The 15,191-nt window shown below is 39.6% G+C and overlaps 1 protein-coding gene across 6 annotated transcripts in view; it reads right to left on the minus strand.

Annotated features, from left to right (window-relative positions):
• The window catches only part of TM9SF4 (transmembrane 9 superfamily protein member 4), an 884,035-nt gene that overhangs the window by 280,600 nt on the left and 588,244 nt on the right, over positions 1 to 15,191 (minus strand). For 3 of the 6 annotated variants that reach the window (XM_067766010.1, XM_067766004.1, XM_067766011.1), the window contains one exon: positions 5,476 to 5,718. The exons of 2 other annotated variants lie outside the window; for them this stretch is intronic. In XM_067766010.1, coding sequence (XP_067622111.1) covers positions 5,491 to 5,718 — 228 coding nt within the window. In that variant the 3' untranslated portion in view covers positions 5,476 to 5,490. Of the gene's footprint in view, positions 1 to 22; positions 115 to 5,475; positions 5,719 to 15,191 lie in introns of those variants that run through there. One more of the 6 variants, XM_067766005.1, reaches the window with a different exon arrangement.

A 15,191-nucleotide genomic window follows, 5' to 3' on the forward strand; every position in this document is an offset into this window, starting at 1 on the left:
CTGGCTGCATAAGGCTACTCACAGGCACGATCAGCAAAATGGCCAAAATCGTCACAATACGTTACAGGTTCCACTTCCTAATATCAAAATACCAATCTTTATACTTACGAAAACCTGCAACAAAAATTAAGTTTAGTGTTATAAATTCGATTTTATGAGCTTAAGAAAACGAAGCAATTCACTTTACAATTTTGCTTGTGCATTTGATGACATCTAACACTTGACTGACAATACCTAAGCAATTGTACACAAAAGCTCGTTCGTATTGATCTCTTGCTGTTGGAGCACAAACACAACAAAAGGTAGTGAGAAAAAAATGTATACTTTTAAATTAACGAACTTTGAAAGCGAGTGCCCTGAGGCACTCTTGTGCATTAGAGGGTTAAGATGTAGATGATAATAGCTGATGTTGATGTTGCAGTCGCAGGTTGTATATCGGTCAAGTTTGTTTGCGAGTTATCTGTGGTTCAAATAGCTCACTTCCGCATACTTTCTTCCCCTGATGAAATATCTAAGATTATTATGTAGTTGTTGTTGTTGTAGCAGTACTTCGCCCCACCTAACAGCCGCGACCGATCACAAATTGTAATCAATATCCTCTAACGGGAGTCCAAGGAAACTTGCTGTTTCAACAGGGGTGGACCATAATGAAAGGGTGTTAGAGGCGTTGGTTCCACATTACAATTAAGGAGATGGTTGGTGTTATGTGGGGACACATTGCAAGCAGGGCATTTATTTTGTATGTCGGGGTTGATTCTAGACAGGTAAGAGTTTAACCTGTTACAGTATCCAGAACGAAGTTGAGAAAGAGTGACACGCGTTTCCCTGGGAAGTATGCGATCCTCTTCCACAAGTTTTGGGTACTTTTCTTCGAGTACTGGATTCACCGGGCAATTCCTGACATAAAGGTCCGACGCCTGTTTGTGGAGTTCACCAAGGACCTGCTTGTGTTTTTTGCTTCATACGGCTGGGTTCTCAGGTGCCGTATTTACTCAAAATGCTTACGGAGATGACTCCTTAAGCCCCTAGGCGGTGTTGGCTCATCAATCAGATGTCTGTTTGGATGCCCAGGTTTCTGGGTATTCAACAGGAATTGTTTGGTTAGCATCTCATTTCTCCCCTGATGGGGAGTATTCTCGCCTCATTATGTAGATGGTGTTCTGGGGACATAAGAAGACAGCCCGTGGCGATTCTGAGAGTGGTATTTTGGCAGGCCTGAAGCTTCTTCCAGTGGGTAATTTTTAGGCTTGCCGACCATATGGGTGACGCGTAGAACGTAAACAGCTGGCTAATTTCTTTGTATGTAGTAATGAGCGTTTCTTTATCTTTTCCCCAGGTACTGCCAGCAAGGGATTTGAGGGTTTTATAACGGCTCTGGATTTTCGGAACAATTGGGCTGCGTGCTCACCAAAAATGATCAAACGTCACACCCAAGATTTTGGGGAGTAGGACAATCGGTAGCGTAGTGCAATCGACGTGGATGTTCAAAATGGAAGATTTAGTCGGTGATAATGCCAGGTTTCGCGAGGCGAAAAAACTGGAGATCAGGGAGGTAGCCGTTTATTCTGTTGCAGAGCTCATCGATCTGTGGGCCTGGGCCTGTGGCCATTATTGTGCAGTCATCGGCGTATGAAACGATAGTGACTCCTTCTGGTGGTGAAGGTAGCTTAGATATGTAGAAATTAAACAAAAGTGGGGATAGGACACTACCCTGTGGCACCCCTTGTTTAATTCTTCTTGGTTTTGATGTTTCGTTTCTAAATTGCACCGATGCCTGCCGACTACCCAGATAATTTGCGGTCCACCTTTTAAGACATGGGGGAAGTGTAGACCCTTCCATGTCTTGCAGTAACGTGCCATGGTTGACCGTATTAAAAGCTTTTGAAGGGTCTAGCGCTACGAGTTCTGTTCTATGGTGGGGGTTTTGATTTAAACCGCAATTTATCTGGGTGCTGATGGCATTTAGCGCGGTGGTGGTGCTATGGAGTTTTCTGAAGCCATGCTGATGACAGGCTAGCTGCAAATTTGCTTGGAAGTAGGGGAGTAAAATGGCTTCAAGCTTCTTTGTAACTGGCGATAGGAGAGATATGGGTCGATATGACTCTCCTATGTTAGCTGGTTTCCCAGGCTTTAGTAGCGGGACCACCTTGGCCATTTTCCATTTTTCGGGTATAACAAAGGTGGAAAGAGACAGGTTGAAGACATGTGCTAAGTATTTGAAACCCTCTTTCCCTAGGCTTTTAAGCATCGGCATGGCTATGTCATCTGGGCCCACTGCTTTGGATGGTTTAGCGTGACCAATGGCATCTTCAACCTCCCTGGCGGTGACGGTAATTGGTGACGCGCTGAATTTATGTTTATATGCGTGTCTGGTGGCCCTCCGTCTATCTTTGTCGACCGTAGAATGCATTACATATTGACGGCAGAAAGCGCTCGCGCATTTTTTCGAATCTGACAGCACTTTATCGCCGAAGGCGATGGAAACTTTGTCATAGTGCTTAGACGGATTCGATAGGGACTTTACGGTGGACCAAAGTTTATCCACACCAGCAGAGAGGTTACAAGCTCTTAGGTGCTCCTCCCATTTCGCCCGCTTGTGTTCATCCACAAGCAATCTGATGTGTTGGTTTATATCCCTTATTTGGGGGTCGCCTGGGTCGAGCTGTCTTATAAGGTCACGTTCTCTCGCTACATTTACGGCCTCCGCCGGGAAGTGGGGCCGAATTTTGGGATCTCTCCCGACGGGAATGAAACGTGCCGAGGCGGATTCAATGACCTTGCAGAAAGCACGCTCCCTTGGCGAGCATCAGTCGGGATAGGGGGGCAGCAAAGAGGTTGTCTGTAAAAGATTTGTATTCGTCCCACTTTCCTTTTTTAAAGTTTATGAAAGTGCGTTTTTCTGTAACGATGAAGTCGGCGGTACGCTCGAACGAAATAAGTATAGGCAGGTGGTCGGCGGTGGCCACCGTGGTGTGATGGTAGCGTGCTCCGCCTACCACACCGTATGCCCTTGGTTCATACCCCGGGCAAAGTAACATCAAAAAATTTTAGAAATAAGGTTTTTCAATTAGAAGAAAATTTTTCCAATCGGGGTCGCCCCTTGGCAGTGTTTGGCAAGCGCTCCGGGTGTATTTCTGCCATGAAAAGCTCTCAGTGAAAACTCATCTGCCTAGCAGATGCCGTTCGGAGTCGGCATAAAACATGTAGGTCCCGTCCGGCCAATTTGTAGGGAAAAGCAAGAGGAGCATGACGCAAATTCGAAGAGAAGCTCGGCCTTAGATCTCTTCGGAGGTTATCGCGCCTTACATTTATTTATTGGTCGGATGCCAATGTTGCCATCGGCTGCCAGTTGACGCAGTTTACGAGTTCTGCGCTCACGATTGAGATATCCGGCGAACTATGACAGCTTCCTACCATACGTGCGGGGGCGTCTCCGTTTATTGTGCAGAACGTCGTTTCTTCTATTTGATCCGCCAACATCTCACCCCTACTGTCCGCCCGCAAATTTGAATGCCATAGATCGTGATGGGCATTAAAGTCGCCTAAGATAATGCGATTGTTGCCAGTAAGTAAGGCGCTAATATTAGGGCGGTATTCACTGAGGCAACAGGTGGCAGGAGGGATGTAGATGTAGATGATTTCTAGGTTAGCATCGCCTGACCGGACGGATAGGCCTTGACGTTCTAAGACATTGTCCCTGTGGTCGATGCCAGGATCAAATATACGATATTGCACAGAGTGGTGTATGATAAACGCGAGGCCGCCTCCATTTCCGCTCATGCGATCTTTTCTGTGGACATTATACCCGGAACAGGTTTGCAGTGCAGATCTTGCTGTGAGTTTAGTCTCTTGAATCACAGCAATGCGGATGTTGTGCCGCTTCATGAAATCGACTATCTCCGTGATCTTCCCAGTTAGTCAATTACAGTTTAACTGCAGAATTCTGAAGTGCATAGGGGGAGTAAGTGACGGGTGACTACGCCTGGGTTGAGGAAGACCAGGACGCAACTGCTGTTGTGGCCCTGGGACTGGGCGTCCTTAGGCAAGCATTGGGGTACCCGGTAGATTGTGGTTTGCGACCTGGCAACATGGCGCAATGAAACCCGTCGGGGGGTTGCCGTCGCGGAGACCAGAACATCTAGGAAAGTGGCACCGCCAAGGCAGGAGCTGCATTGGGCGGATGTCGCAAACATATATATTCTGTGCTGGCAAACGGTGCAAACGGGGTTAGGGACTAGGAGTCTGTTTCCCTGACCTACGCGATTGCTGTCGGAAAAGAGGGGGGGGGGGGGGGGGGGGGGGAGAGACGGGGGCAGGGGCTGATGCTCAGCATTGCTACCGACTATACTACGGAGATAGTAGTTATGAGTGGTAGCAGCTGTTTGAGTTGTTGGCGCCGCGGGGCGCGAAGCAGCAGCGGGTACAAGTTGTGGCGTGCTGAGCAGCTGGGCTGCTGAAAGGTAGTGGGGGGCGCTAAGGCGTAGACTACGGGACGCCCTTGGACGTGAACAGCAAGGAGCCATAAAAGATTTATAAAAGTTACGCGGACGTCGGGTTTTGGGATCAAGCCCAGAACAACCTGTCCGATGTAACCATCCCTTACACAAGACACACTGAAAAGAGTATGACCGTCCTAAAAAGATTCTTTTCCGGCAGATACAGCAAAACCATTTCTCAAGACCGAGGTCAGGAGACGGACCCGGATTGGATTCGGTACCTTCCCGGAGCAAGAGAATATGGAGCAGTCCCGCTGCAAGGCGCTGCTGGGAGGATGACAATTTGTGGGAGGGACGCAACAAATTAAATGGGTTACACTGAAATGACAGTCCTTGGTTCGGAAAAATCCCGAGTCGCTCCGGTACATAGAACTGACTGCCTTGGGAAGCGTAGTATCTTATTTTGATTGAGATATGAAGAATAAATGTATGATAATCGCATTCAAAAATGATTCAAAAATCTCAACCAAAACGACTGAAATAGGTTCACGAATATGATAAAAAAAATGACTGTAAAAAGCAGTAAAATATTACTCTAAAACTATTTGAGCTCAATTTTACAATGATATGAAATATGAATAAAAAGCATTTCGAAATAGGAATCATAAATGATTATTCTAGAATAATCACATTTAGGGTACATTTTTCTCCCGACGATACATTAATTTTCGAACAGAAAATGCTTTTAAATTTGAACGTTTTTAATCATCTTGGGGCATGATATTTAAATATTTTTTGTTCAAAATTTTCAAAAAATGCTGGCTGGGCAGTTTCACGTTGGTGTGACTAATACTAAAATATTTTCACCAACACATCGAAAATGACTCTTGACTCAGACTCATCTATGTAGACCATATAACTTTTGTTGAATAAAGATATGAGATAAAACTAACAAACAAACTGCAAAACTCAATCGATTTTCACTGCTCCATATATTTTTTGTATAAAGTTGTAAGCGGCGAAAATCCGATTGTTCCCGTCAGTAGCCAAAATGTTAATACCATGATGCCTGAAATGTTGCAAAAGTAAGGGGAGTAAATAGTATAATGTGGCTACAATAAAATATACTACAATAAAATATACCTGTGTAACTTAGGTATAGAAGCGTTGGAATGAACTCGGCTATTTCTAGCTTTGTGAAAAAAAAGAATATGCTATATAAGAGCACATAAACAGCCGAACCTCCTGAAACTATAAAGCTGCGCCACCACCATCGATAATCCTGCGATAATAAATTTATGAATGAGTTATCTATTAGGGTAAAAAATTAATTGTTGTGCGCCAGCTTCGCTAAAACTCAAAACCGGTGTAGCCGTTTACAATATTTTCTTTCATTGTTTCGTTTTCTATTGTTCAAGAATTATTCTTATTCTTATGGGACACATATATATAAGAAACTGGGTGTCGTTATCAACCGCTATTGTTGGCTTCGCAGAACGCCCGGTGCGCGGAGGTCCAATATAATTGAAGGGAAGAAAACACAAATAATTTCAATATTATTATTGTATAATAATTGATTTATTATTTGTTAAGTGGGTACAATTAATTTACCTTGGTATAAATTGTGAAGTGGCGGGACCGCAGCAGTTGACCTTCTTCCTTCGTAGTTGAAATTGAACAGCAAAATGGAAAGTTATCTCCGTGTTGTTGAACCGGAGATCGTGCGGGGGTTTTCCAAGGGATATTTGTTATCCGATGTAAAACTCAGTTACCCGTCTTAGTGTTGCATATGTATATGTGAACATACATGAATGTGTATGCATGTGGGTGTGCAGTATATGAAAGTATGTATGAATGTATTTGCACTAAATAAATTATGTATTAGATTAGGCGTGCTTGCAGTATAAAAATATTTAGGTCCTGACTTAAACATGCCGGCCCCTTTACATCTTAAAATGAAGGAAGGTCATGCTGAAGCGGTCACGCGCACGTATTACTTAAAACTAGATACAATATGTTTGTACTATTGATTGAAAATTTGTTGGCTGATTACGTCGGGACTTGTTTGCATATAGTAGCCGCTGTAGGAAAAAGAAGCAACATATTAAAGCTGAAAACAAGAACGGGTTATAATTCAAAGCACGTTATACAGTATACATATTTGGACTGTATTTATTTGTATTAATCTCTTTTGTGTTCCGAGATTTTTCGTAGTCTGGACGTCTCCGTTCCAGATTTCGACGAATGTAAATTAATTTTCCATCTGGACAAAGAGGCCAAGTCTCTGTTCCAGATTTTAACTTTATGAGGTTAAATGTGATATCCAGACGAAGAGGACGTGTCTCCGTGCCAGATTGGATTTATTTTGTTATATTATATTTGAATTTTAATTTTTAGTTTTATTTAAAAAAATGAATTTTGGTTGGGTGGCGAACGCTGAATGGCATATGCATATGAAATTTTTTATATTCGTATTGGCCCTCTTACAGACGCTTATAGCAGATTGACCATGTGCAGGGACCTGCATATGGGTTGTCCAAAGTTCGTGCAGTGATGCATTTGCAATAGCGAAAAAGAAAGACGGCGTGAGCGCACAACTGTTTATCAACGGGTTATTGATCACTTTCTAAATGCTCCCTGAGTACATCCTATCTTCTCTTTATATTAAATGTCGTGTTTCTGCATTGGAATCATACGTAGAAAATGAATAACATTTGCGAGTGATCAATTCATAATTTCTACTGAATACAATAAATAAAAATTTGTATATTCGCATCTGATCGAAAATTTATATTTGGTTTTTATTTTTGTAATTTAATTTGTCACAAAGTCTCCTGCCACCCAAGAAAGTTTCGCATTTTCCAATTAAATTTGTGGATTTCTGTAAAAATATTGTAGTTTAACAATTTTTTGTTGCGAAAAAATTCAAACCTTTCGAGTTTTGAACCATTTTCTTGCAATTCGTACTTATTTTGCAATATTTATCAATAAAGTGTTCGTGAAATCAGTAATTACAAACATTGAAAAAAAAAAAAAAATTGGAACGGATCATGTTCCACTAAAACACCCACATTGGTGTGAAAAAAATGTTCGCTATGGCAATACCATACCGCGTAGATGAAATGTCATGTAAATGACAAAAGCGAAATGTAATTACATAATAAATATGCCGGTAAGTAAACATAGAGGAATTTTGAAATTTACATTAATTGTATGATTTGACTTGTATTTACTTTCCTTTTCAGATTATGCCAATTAAATGATGTCCCTGTGTGTACATATGTATATACACTATGCTGAAAGTAACACCCAAGAAGGGATTTATGTTGCATTATTACCGGTAGGCAAGAAAAAAATTTTATGGACTAATTAATGGAGTGCGTCCATCAGGTTTTCATATTTTAATTGATTAGGAAATCCGGAATTAAATTCTTTGTGCACAATTGTGTTATTTTGAGTGAAAAATAAGCACGTTATTTGTATTGTTTTTGATTCATTTGCTGTGTCTCACAATACCCTACAAAAATGTTGTAAGTTGTTATGAGAAATAAAAAAATATTATTTTCGATTCCGGTTTAAAAGAAATACGTAAATTTGTTTTCAATTTCAATGCTACGCATTATTAATACTCTGAAGGAGTGGTGATTGAATGTGAGGTTTATACCTACTTTCGAATTTGGTTTTTAATGAAAAATAATGGAATTTAATAAGAAGAAAATGCTTATGTATTTTAGTTGTCCAATTACACCAACTTGACGTGGAATTTTGTCAAGTTGTTGTAGTTGTACCTTGTAATTGAAACATTATTAAGCCGTTTTGTATTTAGGCACATTTTGATGAAGAAAATAAAGATGGTCGATTTTTGAAATGACAATGGTGAATTAAATTTATTTTCCTGCAGCTTATGGACGTAAACGTGGTAAACTGTTTGTAGATTGTTCTGTAGTTTGGCTTGTAATTAGTTAATGTTTTTTAATTATTTTTTTTTTCTCATTTCTGTGGCGGATAAGCTTGGCTATCTGCGAGGGTTTCGATTGGAATTTATTTTCATTTTCTAAATTCTGATTTTAGATTAATTTCTTTTGAAGTTTATAACTTTCGATAAAATTTTTATTTTATGCCGATAATTCGAAATGACCAAGGGCCTCGAAATTTGACCTTTTACAGTCGTGACGTCGACAACTCGTACAAGGTCGTCTGGTCCCCGGGTGGAGTTTGACCACTCTTCCAAGTCTCCATTCGGTTTGGAGCTACATTGTCGTCTTTCACGACGACGAAATCCCCTATTTTGATGTTTGCTTTCGGGTGTTTCCACTTAACCCACTTTTACATTTCTAAGAGATATTCTCTTTTCCATCTTTTGCAAAAGGTTTGATGCAAAGCTTTTAATTTATGCCACCTATTGACTATGGAGGCAGGATTCTCATTGGAATCTACCAGGAAATGACCAGGGGTTAAGGGTTCTAAGTTGGCCGATTCGTTCGACGCTGGACTTAATGGTCGCGAGTTGAGGCAAGCCTCTATACGACAAAGTAGGGTTGTGAGTATATTTATCCCTACCTGCCACTTTTCGAAAGTGGCTTTTGAAACTTTTTACTCCTGCTTCCCACACACCTCCCATATGAGGAGAGGCAGTAGGGATGAAATGACATTGCAGAAGTTGATGAGCATATTTAGACAATGTTTTTTCATGGGAATCAGCTATAAATGCCCTAAACTCAGATCTAAGTGATCGTGAGGCTCCGACAAAGTTAGTCCCATTGTCGGAAGAGATATTTTTCGGACATCATCGCTTGGGGATACATCTGGAAAATGCAGCGAGAAAGGATTGGGTGCTAAGGTCGGTTGTGGCTTCCAAATGTATGGCTTTCGTAGTAAAGCAGACAAACAGGCAGACATAACCTTTCGAAATTCGACACCCTCTACTTCTATAACTTTTTATGTCGAATGGTCCTGCAAAATCTACCCCTGAATTAGTAAATGGTCGGAAAAATATGGTACGTTCCTTGTGAAGGTTATCCATAAGTTGGGTTTGTACACGTTTTTTATAGATTGTGCAGACCTTACAATTGTGAATTATTGATTTCATCATATTTTTAACCCTAGGAATCCATTATTGGGTCCTAATAAGCCTAAACATTAGTTGATTTTCTCCATGTAAAGAGATTTCATGGATAAACTGAACTAAAAGGAGAGCAAATTTGCAGATGTAAGGTAGGATTATTGGATGGCGTTCATGGTATGGTAGGTCTAGAGCCGCGCGGATGCGACCATCAGTCATTAAAATGCCATACCTGTCTAAGAAAGGGTCAAGAGGAAGCACCTAGCTTTTACAATCTACTAGCTTGTCTGACTTCAGATTTTTGTATTCTGTGGGATAAAACTGTTGTTGCGACATCTTAACTAAGCGTTGCGTAGCGATTTCGATTTCATCTGATGAAACCATATACGACGTTTTATTAAAATAATCTTTTGTCTTTGGATGAGTTCTTTCGAGAAATCTCAAGACATAAGATATCACCCTTAAGGCTCTCGAAAATCTATCCAGAATATCAAAATCCGTTTTGGTCGTTACTGCATGTGCTTGAACTCGTTTCTCCTCGATTGTTGTGTTGTAAGTTATACCTTGTGTAGGCCATTTTGAGATGTCTTCTTGTAACCACCAAGAAGGTCCCTGCCACCACAAGGAATTGTTGACCAGTTCATGTGCTGGGAGTCCTCTGCTAGCCATATCGGCTGGATTTGATCCCGAATCCACAAGACGCCAATTATACTTTCCGGCCTTTTCTACGATATGGTGTACTGCGAAAATTGACCACGAACAAGGTTGCTTTCGTATCAAAGCCAGTACAATGGTCGAGTCGGTCCATAAATAGGTTTTTGGGTTCCCTAAATTGAGATTTGCTGCTAATGTTTCCATCATTTCGGCGAGTAGCACTGCTCAACATAATTCCAGTCGGAGAAGGGAGATAGTTTTTACAAGAGCTACTTTAGTTTTCGCCAATAGCAAATTGATTTGAACTTGGTCGTTTGATTCGACGCGGAGGTATATTGCCGCAGCATACGCTTTCTCCGATGGGTCGCAGAAACCGTGTATTTCCACATTGTTGGTTGGAGAAAAGTATGTCCAGCGCGGTATCCGAATGTTATCAATTTCGGAACAATTTTCCATAAAAATTTTCCAACGTTCGGTAGTAGTTGGTGATACTTCTTCATCCCACTTTGTGCCTTCAAGCCAAATGTCTTGCAAACGACGACTATTGGAGCAAGCTATCCTAACGGGTCAAAAAGTTTTGCAATTGCTGATAAAATCGTTCTTTTGGTAAAAACCTTATAATTTTCCATGGGCTTTGCGATGAAGTAAAATTCATACTAATGTGCATTCCACCTGATTCCTAGTGCTTTCACTGAACTTGCGTCTTCCAATTCCAGGAAATCTTTGTTTAGGAGATTTTGTTTAGGGATATCCTTTAGTATTTGGTCGGAATTGGCTGTCCATTTTCTTAGTGGAAAGCTGGATGATTGCACTGCTTGAGATATTTGATCTCTGGCAGTAATTGCTGATTGGATGCAGTGTCCACCAGCAAGAATATCATCCACATACATGTATTCTTTTAGTATTGTGGATGCAATTGTAAAGATGTGTTCGACGTCATTTGCCAATTGTAAAAGTGTCCCTATTGCTAGATAAGAAGCACTGTTAACCCCGAATGTCACAGTCTTTAGTTCGTAAAGGCTGACAGAGATTTCAGAGCTAGTACGGAATACTATGCTCTGATATTAAGTTTGGTTAGGTTGTACCATAATTTGTCGGTACATTTTCTCGATATCGCTGTTGAAGACATATTTGTAAAGTATCCAGCGAAGTATACGAATAGTTAGGTTAGCTTCGAGCGTAGGACCTGTATACAAAACGTCGTTCAGACTTATTCCGTTTGCGGTCGGACTAGATGAGTTAAAAACAACGCAAACTTTCGTGGAGGTACTTTTTTCCTTGTTGACGGCGTGATGAGGTAGGAAATAATGGTCGGAGGAGTCTGGTGGCACACAGCTCTTGATCCTTGACATATGTCCTAATTCCTCGTATTCGGTCACAACTCGATTGTACACCGTTTGTAAAGTAGGATTTTTCGCGAGGTGTGTCTCGTTCCGAAAGAAGTGATAGCATGCTATTTTGATAGAAGGCCCTAGGGATATATTGGAAGGAAATTCTCGTTTAAAAGGTAATGAGACTGTGTACTTCCCGGTATTATCCCTAGTGGTGGTACTTCTGTACAATTCCTCGCAGTATTGTTCGTCCGCATTAAAGCGTTTGTTTTTAGGGATTTCTTCGAGTTCCTAAAAGGCGTATAATTGCTTATCCAATGATACGTCACTGTAATAGGAGGCGATTTCTTTTGGTTGCTCTTGAACATCTGTACGGCCTGTAAGTATCCAGCCGAAAACAATTTCTTGTGCTAAGAGCTTACCAACTACATTCTTCTGCAATCCGTTCAAGATGATTTGAGGGTAAATGTCCCCTCCAAGAACTAGATCCACTGGTTCGTTGACAAATAATATTTTATCTGCCAACTCGATATCTGGGAATGATTGTCTGGTCATCGCACTGATCTGGCATGTTGGAAGATCCCCTGTAAGCTTTGGCAGGACAAGAACTGTTGTGTTCAAAGAAAATAATGGGTCAATTAGTGACCGCAACTCTATTGAACAAGACTCTTTGAACTGTACAGAGAATGAGTTTGTTATACCGGAAACTTGAGAGCGAATTTTCTTGGATGGCAGGTTAATTCGACGTTCGAGACGTTCGGTAATAAATGAACATTCAGAACCAGAATCAATTAGGGCTCTGGCTGAAAAATTGGTATTGTTATATTGTATGTTGACACAACCTAACAGTACACCAGTGGTATTATGCGCATGGCAAGATTACACATTGGTAGTTTGCTTGTCATTGGACTTCGAATTTTGCCTCTCTCGTGCTTGTCGCGATGTTGAAGGGGTATCATCTTCCTTACTTGCACAAACTGCTGCTTTTTGCTGAATTTTTTGTATATGTAGGAGCGTGTTGTGTCGAGAATGGCATGTACTACAGTTATAAGAACTAGTACATTTCGACACAGTATCTCCAGAAGACAAGCAATTCAGGCAGCTATTATATTTTTTAATAAATTCAATTCTAGGAGTAGGTGTAAGTTTGAGGAATTTAGCGCAGGTTCGTAGTTTATGGTCATTCGTGTGACACATTTTGCAATTAAAATTCTTTATGCTTGTTTGGAAGCTGCCAACCTTTTTATTATGAGGTTCAGGGGTTTTGGCATATTGGGGCTTAAAAATTTTCGAAGTTTTATTAGCTCTATGACCTGACACGTTTTCTAACGCAAGAAATCTATCGGATATGAATTTATTCATGTCCTCCCATTTTGCTATATCCGTCTTTCCCAAAGTGATAGGCTGGTTTCGGGCAGTCTTTCTGCGCACATGTATACAAAAAGTGCATCCTATAAATCTATCTTATGCCCTTTTAATGCATTCATGCAATTACATAATTTTAATTGTCAATCTTTAATAGATTTACCGCAATCCGTTTCAATAGGTTTTATTCCGAAGACAGTGTCGAGCTGAGCCTTAACTAAACTACGCTTGTTTTCATACCTTTCAGTGAGGTTCTTCCACGCTATTTCAAACCCTTCATTTGTGACAGGTGCGTTCCTAACAATTTCGTTGGCCTCCCCCTTTGTTTTCTGACTGAGGTCATATAGTTTCTCAATCGGGTAAATGTCGTTCGAAATGTAAATGACCGTAAACATATATCGGAATGTTGGCCAAGACAAATTGTCACCCTTGAAGACTTCGGAATCACATGGAGGGAGGCGAAGATCGTGTTTGCGATCAGTCTGTTTTTGGGCAAGCTGGTCAATTTTTTTCTCTGTTCCTGCTTTATTAAGGGTCTCCGTCTGACCCGACATAGCAAACATACATTTAAAGTAACTAGCCAGTGAAAGCTTATGCTTCTTTTTTATGGCTTTAATTTCTTCTTTAATTAACGCGTCATAAGCGTTTTTGGTTTTTACCCACATATTTTTTAACTCTTCTTGTTGAAAGGAAAGAGTGTGTTTATCGAGATCAGTCACGTTACCGATATCTGATTCGAATTCTACAATTGCCTCAGCAAAAAGTATGTATGCATCCATTTTGACTTGGGATATGTATGTAGATAGAAATCCGGAAGATTTAATGTATCCTTTTGCGGTAAAAACCTTTTGTTGCCCTCTCTGTTCAGCTATTGTTATGTAATTCAGTACCGCAAGTAAGGTAGATGATGCATAATGCCGCAAATGTATTGCATAGGTGGGCATGACGCATAATGTTACACCATCCGCCTTAGAAAAAGAGGCTTATATAATTGTGGGCAATTGTATAAGACTATTTGTTTGAATTTTAAATGCTTTTGGTATTTTACGGTAACTTGATATGAAAGTGAAAGAGTTTGTGTACTTTGTTTCTAATCTGCTGACCTTGATACTTTTATTATTTTTACATTTTGTTTTTTAATAATGTTTTGTATTAGTTTTTTTTAACAATTATTTTTCGCATCAAAATTTTAAATTTAACAAATATTTTACGCATCAAAATTTTAAATTTAACAATTGTTTTACTTATTTTACAGCCGGATTTTAAATGTGTGCACCCACTTAAAATCTGCTTGTCTTTAGAAATTATTCTCTAATATTTATGCATTTATAATAATTTATACAAATATGAAACTGAGAGAAAAAATAAATTCGTTTTCAATTGCTTAAATATATAATGTGTGATGTGTACAGTGGAATGCTTATTTTAAGATTATTATCAAAAGGTGTTTCAAATGTGTTTAAGCCTATTCTTATGGATTATTAATTCCTTATCTTCATTGCTCCTATCATTATTTAGCAACACTATTTTTCCTATCTAAATGTGTTTAAGCCTATTCTTATGGATTATTAATTCCTTATCTTTATTGCTCCTATCATTATTTAGCAACACTATTTTTCCTATCGAAATTTTTCTATGTATATAAGCTAACGCAGAAATTCTTATTGTTTATCTTACGAGAGGCCTTTTCCTTAATTAGTTAAGTCTCCTATTCTACCGATAGCTAAAGTAAAAATATTTTTTCTATTTGGTAAACTTATGAGCTGCTTCTTCTCTAATTAACACTAAGTATCCTATTTTTCCTAGGCTTAGAGTAAAAATATTTTCCAATTAATATTTTCTATTCCACCGGGGCTTAAAGTAAAAATGTTTTTCCTCTTATATAAAATTATAACCTCTTTAAAAAGCGAGGGTTTCCTGGATGAACCAGGGGCCAATAAATGTTTGTATTTTTTTTTTATTTATTTATTTTATTTTAATTCCGCATATTATTCCTATTAAACAAAAAAAAAATTTGTTTTCAACATGACTTTTTTTCATTTTATTTAGTTAAATCTGTAACTAATTGCATATACAATTGAGGGTTTGTAGTTGTTGACGGAAGAGCAAGGTAGCTATGTATTGGTTAGTTCGATTAATGGGTAAGCGGAAGGTACAGTGGATGCGAAAAAAAAAATTTTCTATCCTTAATTTTTTTTCCTATTTTCCAGCAATATCTTTGATCTTATATGTCATGCGATTTCTGCGACGGCCACCAAGACAGAATCGTCATGACTTCTATGAAGAATTATTTTTATTTTTATGCCGGGATTTGGCACTTTCACAACCTTTTTGGGTTTGTGC

This window comes from Eurosta solidaginis, chromosome 2, assembly GCF_040869045.1.
Source record: "Eurosta solidaginis isolate ZX-2024a chromosome 2, ASM4086904v1, whole genome shotgun sequence".
NCBI classification, from domain to species: domain Eukaryota; kingdom Metazoa; phylum Arthropoda; class Insecta; order Diptera; family Tephritidae; genus Eurosta; species Eurosta solidaginis.